Below are 8127 nucleotides of genomic sequence, written 5' to 3'. Positions count from 1 at the left end.
ACCATCCTTGGTTTTCGGGTGGTTGTCGGTGGGCACGACGGCGAGAACTAGTGGGGCATTTATCCACTTGTTTTCTCATATTTACCAAAATACCTCCGTTTCACATAACTGATGGGAAACGCGTTTTACAAAACTCGTTTCCCTTCAATTTTGTCTCTTCAACTGCCAGCTATATTAGTCTGCTTCTCTATCTTTCTCTTCCAGGTGGCAGCATTATCAATGCCATGCAAAATAAATAAATAAACAAATAAATAATTATAAAGTACCAAATTGAGAAATTAGAAATATTTTTTTTTTATGTATATAAAATAAATAAAGAAGTAAATGAAACTCAAACACTCAACCGATTGCACTTCAAATTGGAATAAATTTTAGTAAAAATTTCCAAATTGTCTCATGTTCTTCTCTTTACTTCCCAAATTAAAATAAAACACGTCTTAATATTATATTTATATATTTATAGATTTATTTATTTTTTTATTTCGTGCGACCCGGCGACAAGAGAACAAGCAACCATTGAACAACGAGAGAGAGAGAGAGAGAGAGAGAGAGACAAAGAGAGAGAGGGGAGATCTCGCCGGCGGTGATGGCGGACGGAGAGGGAGAAGGAGGTGGAGGAGGGCAAGAGGGAGTGGGGGGAGGAGGAGAGGCGTTGGTGGAGGAGAGCGTGAAGCTGTTCGTAGGACAAGTGCCGAAGCATATGACGGAGGCGCAGCTGCTGGCGATGTTCAAGGAGGTGGCGATCGTCGACGAGGTCAACATCATCAAGGACAAGGCAACCAAGGCTTCACGAGGTTCCTTTGTTTCTTGGGTTTTTTCAATTGTTGTGATTTTGGATCTTGGTAATGCTGGTCGAATTGAAGGGTTTGGATCTGTGTGTTTGTGTGCAGGCTGTTGCTTTTTGATCTGTCCGTCTAGACAGGAGGCGGATAAGGCTGTCAGTGCTTGCCATAATAAGCGGACGCTCCCTGGGGTATTTCTTGTGCCTGATCTTGACCTAATTTTTCTGTTTGGTTGACCGGATCTGCATTTTTTGCTTGGTTTTATTGAGTAATGAATCATGATGTTGTTGATTGACATTGGATGTGTGGTGATCTGGATGTGTATGGAGAGTAATTGAAGCAGTAATTTAGGGTGTGATGCTTCAATTGTGCTAGGTCTTTGTTTCTTACTGTCTTTGTGCTAATTTTGGACGGTAAAGGTGCTCACTTGCTTATCCTAGTGTGGGAAACTGGGAATGGTGTTGTTCATGGTATATTGGTTATGGAATTCAGGCTATTTAGGTAGTGTGGGTTTGAGGACCTAAATGCATTTTGAAAAAGAAAATCATTTTGGTTGTATCATAGCGGAAATGTAGGCTAATTCAGCACTCTCAGTGATAGAAAATGACAACTGCACCATTTGGAGATATTTAGGTCTGGACAGTGCGGCGACAAAACTGCAAATTGTCTGTCAAAAGCCAGACTGTGTTACTTGGATTTGTTGGCATGCTCTTTTCTGTCAACTCTATGATGTTGTCATGCGTTGCTGTTGAGATAATTGGTTTCTCTAGCTTTTAGCTTTCAAAATAAGGAAAATTAAAGTAGAGAATGGTTTGATGCTTAGCTTTACAATTTAAGAATTTGTGAGTGCAACTTTTGTTTCTCCTTATCTTATTTGAACAACAAAATGTTGATAAAGTCTGGAATTATTGTAGTATTCTAATCAAGATGGTGACATTATCACTATTTTTTTGGTCAGGGGAGGGGTGGTATTCTCTTTATTACCTTCAAAATGCTTACATGGCCACCTAGAACACTGAGTACTGTTACAAAAAAACTGATGTGTGAAGCTATTTCTGAGTGTCTCACATTGTGATTTATGTATTATGTATGATCTTCTTGTTGTGTGTATTAGAATTAAGTGAGGGGTTTTCCATTCTATAAACCCATGGAACAATTTCTACTTGCTCTTTCTTCATTTAAGTGCTAACTTAGGTGGCATTGATAAGTTTTGAGTTTTAATTTTCTCAGGTTTACAATATTTGAGTCAGTAATAGTCATTTGTTGCGTGCTATCTCGTTGAACATCCAGACTTGTTCTATTCATTTGCCATGGTACATTGATTGAAAAATAATAAACTACTGGAATTTGGATGCCTGGGAGTGATAACTTCCAATGATATTCACATGATAACACACAAATGACTGAGTAATTGTAAGATCATCATTTATCAGTATACTTTCTTCTGTAATTTCGTGATAGATAAACCCATTCTTTATTTTGATGGTCCATAAACCTATTCTATGGAAGATTTGCTCTTTCTTCCAATGGAAATCCCCTCTAATGCCTTTGTAATCGTAGAATTGCACTTAGGAGAACATGCTGTATGTGGTTGTTGAGCTTTTGTTGAATTTTGCTCTTGCTCATATTCTTGTTTGAAGCTCCTAGGATTACAGTATGGATTGGCCTGTTGGGTGTTTTGTTACAATATTTGAGAACAGTTGAATTCTGCTAATCTGGTGTGGGGGTGCTTATCACTATGTTACCTTTTACTACGGATTTATGTTGCCTGAGTTCTACTTATCCAGCTAGATATAGTTTTCCTATATTTCTATTCTATGAAGAAAATAATTCTCTAATTACATTGACTCACATTGTGAAACTAATTCTCTTATAAAGGAAGATATTGCTATGCCATTCATGGGGGATGCTTCAGAGTGATGCATTCCTTTTCATTTATTAGCGTCTTAAATTATTTGTATTCTAAGCAAGCATAATCTGCAAATATAGAGGTATGACAGGCAGGCTCGCTAACTGATTAATTGCAAGAATCTTGACATGCATGATGTCAAAGTAATGGGGAGAATCAGTTTCCAGCATGCTGCATCTTGACAAATGTGTATTGAAGTTATATGGGAATGCAATCATTAGCATGATGCAACACACTTATTTCTAGTAGAAGTTCTGCATATGCTTTATAAATTTTTCCACTATAGCTTGCATCTCTTCTTAGTACTTACTGTTCACTCTTTGTTCTTAGGCTTGCCAGGGGGTTTTATTTTATTGAAATTTGAAAGTAATGAGTTTATGTCTCAGTTCCTTCGTTGATTGTTCTTATGAATACCTTTTTTATCATGTTTTTAAATGTGTATCTCATGTTTTTATGACTGATGGTCTGGACTTGACATCAAATGAAGACTCTTTTTCTTTCTTGAAGCATGTAGAAGTTGTTAGTTACTGGTTGAAAAATCTAATACATTCTTTTGGTTTATCAGGCTTCAAGTCCTTTACAGGTAAAGTACGCAGATGGAGAGTTGGAAAGACTAGGTACATACGTGTCACTTCTTGTAATATGTTATTTGTCTTAGATATCATGAACTAATATTGATTATCAGACATCTCAGACTAATTATTCTCTTTTGTTTGCTTTCATATTTTTTTGGCTTCTTTGGGAATATGATGGTAATACTTCTATTTTTGCTACCTCTACATTATTTGCTGTTATATTTTCAGAACACAAGCTTTTCATTGGTATGCTTCCAAAGAATGTATCTGAAGCTGAAGTTTCTGCTTTGTTTTCAAACTACGGTAATGTTAAGGACTTACAAATTCTAAGAGGTTCTCAACAAACTAGCAAGGGTACATACCTCTCCTTTAATATTGTGCTATTCATATTTGGTTGATTCACTGTGCTCATGTTGTGTGTATTCTCTTATCTGGATCCTGCCAGTTGGGATGTTTGGTTAAGCGTTTCTTAATTCCTGAAACATTATGTTTTCTAGCAGGTTGTGCCTTTCTGAAGTATGAGACAAAGGAGCAGGCCCTAGCAGCCCTTGAGGCCTTAAATGGAAAGTACAGGATGGAGGTCTGTATCTATATGAAATGAAACATATTTACATCTCAGTTTTCTCTCTTGAGGCTTTTCAGTTTCTTCCTTACTGAAATAAAAGAGAGGCAACCTCTGCAAATAAAGTGTTAGTTTTAGACAAACTATTGGAGAACCAAATTTTTTTTTTCTTTAAAAATGAGGAAGTTATCTTTTGTTTTGTAAGAGAAATTTTGCAGAAAGGTGTAAGAATTAGGGAAAAAAAATCAAATTGACATGATTTGGAGGATGCGTCTCTAGCAAATATAGCAAGATGTAGAAAAGTTGATCCTGTTATTACAGGGTAACTTTCATATAGTATTGATGCAGTCTTGTTTGCTTGGATTTCCCCCTAATATTACTTGACATTCTAACTTCTCTTGATTGCTATAGGCTCAAAATTTTTTTAACAGGTGAAAACTGAGTTTGTCCTTAAGCAGACATAATTTTTTGTGAGCACATTATTTTTCCTATTCATACGAAAATAGTTATGCCCTTGGCAAGATATGTAATAATAGCAAATCCAAAGTTAGAACTTCATTTAGGTCTTATGTTCTGTCCAGTAAGTTTGGCAAGCGGATGGACTGATCTTGTAAGTTGCAATCTATTTGAAATTGCCCTATGCAGTTTTCATCCTTTTGGGAGAAAGCCTTTGCCCTTGGGTTCTTGCCAAACTTGTAGCTGATCTTGGTTCTTTGAGGATATATATATATACATATATATTAATTTTTTTATTTTCAGTGCTGATCTCTTCAAATATCATTTTTGGGTGTTACCCCGTAGGATTGCCAAAGGGCTGAACCACCTGAGTGAAGGTTGCCTGAAACGAGCAGATATTGAAGGATACAAGCCTGGGCAAGACAAGGCTTGGCTAGACATAGACATGTTAAGTTCTGGCTTGATCATTTGCAAAGAATTTCCTATTTAACACTTAATGCTAAACCAGGCTCAGGCTTGGCCTGATATACTAATCATGTTAGAGTTTCTTGGTCCTCAAATCCACTTACTAAGCTTGACCCAGTTTGTTGTAGTTGATAACTTAGTTGTGTTAAGAGCTGTACTAATCTTTGTTCGATTACTCTGTTAGTACGCATCTTACAAGAAGGAAGTGCCTGCCTAGCAATGACAAAAAACCTTGTGTGATAGGTTTTTTTTATTCATTTAGAAGAACCTTATGCATTATGAACACACACACACACACACACACACACACACACACACACACACACACCCCATGTATATATATATATATATATATTGTTATTTAGCAAAGCTTGTTCCATCGAGGGTATAATTATCAGTTTAGGCATTATATTCCACGAATTTTGTTTCAAGTTAAATTAATTGGTTCAATTTTTTTATTTTATATAGCAAAAGTTGGCACAAGCCTTCATTCTTCAGATCTACTTTTGTGTTTTTAGGGCTCAAGTGTGCCCTTGGTTGTGAAGTGGGCGGATACAGAAAAGGAAAGACAAGTGAGAAGGGCACAAAAAGCTCAATCATATGCCTCCAATATCCCAAATACCAACTCAATGCAACAGCCCTCGCTATTTGGGGCCTTGCCTATGGGATATATACCTCCATATAATGGTTTTGGCTATCAGGTAAGAGTCAGAGTCATTATCTTTTTCACCTTTAATGTAAGACAACTTGATAAGTGCCATGGTTAAGGAGCTTTGTGATTCATTTCCTTATTTATAATTTTTGTCCTTATTTATTGTTAGGACATTTGAAGTTGGGATAGCATGATTGGTAGCATGATAGTACATTCAAGTACTCTCGGGTCTAGTACTTGTTTATTTGATGCATTAGCACATGTTGAAACTTATGTGTCAAATTCTTCTAGCCAAAAAAAAAAAAAGAACAAAGCTTTAGCCTATTAGGAACCCTTGAAAGGTATGTTCTTCCATACAAGCCAAAATGTTTTACTAATGTATCTCTTCTAATTTTGATTTACTGAGTAGTCTAAATCAATTTCTGAGTATAGGCTTAGGTTAAATAGCAATTGATTTATTTGTATAAGCCATAGCCAAGAATTCTGTAAAATCTTTACCTTGAATAATTGATTATGTGTTTGATGAGCCATTCCTTTTTTACCCATTTTGATAGAAATCAATAACTCGTGTAACATAAGGACAACCACTTTCTTTAAATTTAACCATAGACACCCCCACCCCCCCAACGCACATGATCTAGTTTTAATTTGTTGAAGATACAATATAGACTCTTACAACCCACTCCTTCTATGTAGGCACATGGAACTTATGGACTTATGCAATATCCAATTCCTTCAATGCAAAATCCAGCTTCTTTCCATAATTTATTGCCACCTGCTAATCAAGTAAATGCATTGCGTGGGATCAGTCCTGAACATTCCCCTAGTATGGTGCATAGAAATTTACCAGCAACTCAAATTGCTGGTTATGTTGGCTCAGCATATCCTGGTGTTCCAGGTCTTCAATATCCACTCACCTATCCAGGTGGTTTGATGAGTCAGAGAAATTTGGGCAATTCTCATGGCATGGCCCAACCTATAAATGTTAATAGTAAATCAGCAACATCGGCAAGCATCTCTACGAGTTCTGGTGGTCAGCTTGAAGGTTGCAGAGAAGTTTTTAAATTTGTCATTTATCATCTACATGTTTGATGAGCTTTTTCTTGGACTGATTCTTTGATTCTGATTCTTATTTAGGTCCACCTGGTGCAAATTTGTTTATATATCACATACCTCAAGAATATGGTGACCAGGAGCTTGCAAATGCCTTCCAAAGATTTGGCGGGGTTTTGAGTGCTAAAGTTTTTGTTGACAAAGCAACTGGAGTTAGCAAATGCTTTGGTAAACGACATAGCTTGACTATTTTAGACTTTTAAAGATTAATTTGGAGGTCATTCATAGACATGTATCTGCAGGTTTTGTAAGTTATGAGTCCCCAGCATCTGCCCAAGCTGCTATTAATGTAATGAATGGTTTTCAGTTGGGAGGTAAGAAGCTGAAGGTACAACTCAAAAGAGATAACAAGCAAAGCAAACCTTACTGAAATTTCTTAGGGTGTATCTTTCTTTCTGGTAGCTTCCTTACCAGATTCCAATTCTTGCAATTTATCACAATGTTGTATTCTACTGCAGATTATTTGTAACCTTTGTATATTATTACTTTCATTAGACATAAGATATTAAATTTAATTCATTATTCTCTCAAAAATATCCTCGTGAATTTTGTAAATTGGATGCATGATAGGTGGTTTGTTTCATTACTCATTTTGTCAATCAATTTATTCGTAAACTATGATGTATATTGTGTTTATACTGCCCAAATTTGATAAGTACATTTCTTTTGGAATTTCCTTGTTGCTCTGTCTTGCACCATGTTGTGTTAGCTCATATGCACCATTTACATTACTCTGGATCTTCCTTCATTCCCTGAGGTTGCATCCCTACAAAATTGTTGGAGAACTTAGTCACTACAGCAAACTTATTCAAGCAATTCACATAGTGGGTTTCTCTGAAGTCTACTATCTGAACTATGGAGTGATTTGTTCATTCTATTGTTTCTGTCAGGGCGCATCCAGTGAGAACTGAGAATCCAGGTACCCGGCTTTTTGCTTTCTTTTTGTATATATACATGATGGTGAAGACATTTTTAATAAGTTTTTTTTAGTTCGTGTCATATCTTAGTCACAGCCATCCTTCAAGGCTCAGCATGACTGTTCAGCTGATGCATGAAAACACAGTTGTTTCATTTTTTCCTTGCTCATAAAATTAGTGGTTATCTTGTGCAAGGCTGATGGTTGACCCAATTTTATTTACGCATGCGTATATGTGGAATACATGACATTAAATATCATTTCTTCTTCTTTTTGTTTTTCTTACGTTTACAGGTATACAGTTCTTTCAGTGTATGATTGACCATTTTTGTGAAGGAAAGCCGCTCAGGTAAGTTATGTTACATTTAATCTATCTGAACTATGAGAATAAGTTTTATTGTGCTTGAGCTCAAAATTATGATCCAGGGTCTTACCGACCTCTTTACTAATTTAAAGATTCTTACAAGTGCTTGCTAATTTGCTTTAATGTTGGACATTTTGAATTCATGTAAGACCTCGGTTATGAGTCATGCTTACTCATAAAATTTGCATTTTCATGCTATTATCTTCGTTCGCTTGCTAGGAAGTCTTTGCTTAATTTGCTCAGCTGATAGTTGACTACTACACTGATTAATCTTCCACATTATTCACAGATGGTACAACGTTGATTACGAATCACTAGGCATAGCAGGCCTCC

The 8127-nt window shown here is 36.2% G+C and overlaps 1 protein-coding gene across 2 annotated transcripts; it reads left to right on the top strand.

The window, feature by feature from the left end:
* Positions 1-481: 481 nt before the first annotated feature.
* LOC120265927 (RNA-binding protein BRN1-like) lies at positions 482-7033 on the top strand. Of its 2 annotated transcripts, none has more exons than XM_039273881.1 (9): positions 482-794; positions 891-973; positions 3257-3308; positions 3495-3620; positions 3764-3846; positions 5268-5450; positions 6098-6446; positions 6539-6682; positions 6757-7033. In XM_039273881.1, the coding sequence occupies exons 1-9, from the start codon at positions 587-589 to the stop codon at positions 6882-6884; spliced, it is 1356 nt and encodes a 451-aa protein (XP_039129815.1). In that variant the 5' UTR covers positions 482-586; the 3' UTR covers positions 6885-7033. The 2 variants fall into 2 exon arrangements, with proteins under 2 accessions (XP_039129815.1, XP_039129816.1); XM_039273882.1 differs by having other exon boundaries at positions 483-794; positions 3767-3846.
* The last annotated feature ends 1094 nt before the right edge of the window (positions 7034-8127 follow it).

The sequence above is a fragment of the Dioscorea cayenensis genome, chromosome 7 (assembly GCF_009730915.1).
Source record: "Dioscorea cayenensis subsp. rotundata cultivar TDr96_F1 chromosome 7, TDr96_F1_v2_PseudoChromosome.rev07_lg8_w22 25.fasta, whole genome shotgun sequence".
In the NCBI taxonomy this organism is placed as follows: domain Eukaryota; kingdom Viridiplantae; phylum Streptophyta; class Magnoliopsida; order Dioscoreales; family Dioscoreaceae; genus Dioscorea; species Dioscorea cayenensis.
This window is presented reverse-complemented; position numbering and strand designations above follow the sequence as displayed.

Excerpts from the sequence above, each read along its gene's own strand:
- LOC120265927 (XM_039273881.1), top strand. The coding sequence starts at position 587 with ATGGCGGACGGAGAGGGAGAAGGAGGTGGAGGAGGGCAAGAGGGAGTG. Across the intron at positions 3,309-3,494 it reads TGGAGAGTTGGAAAGACTAG|AACACAAGCTTTTCATTGGT; the intron begins GTACATACGTGT and ends TTATATTTTCAG. Across the intron at positions 3,847-5,267 it reads ATGGAAAGTACAGGATGGAG|GGCTCAAGTGTGCCCTTGGT; the intron begins GTCTGTATCTAT and ends TTGTGTTTTTAG.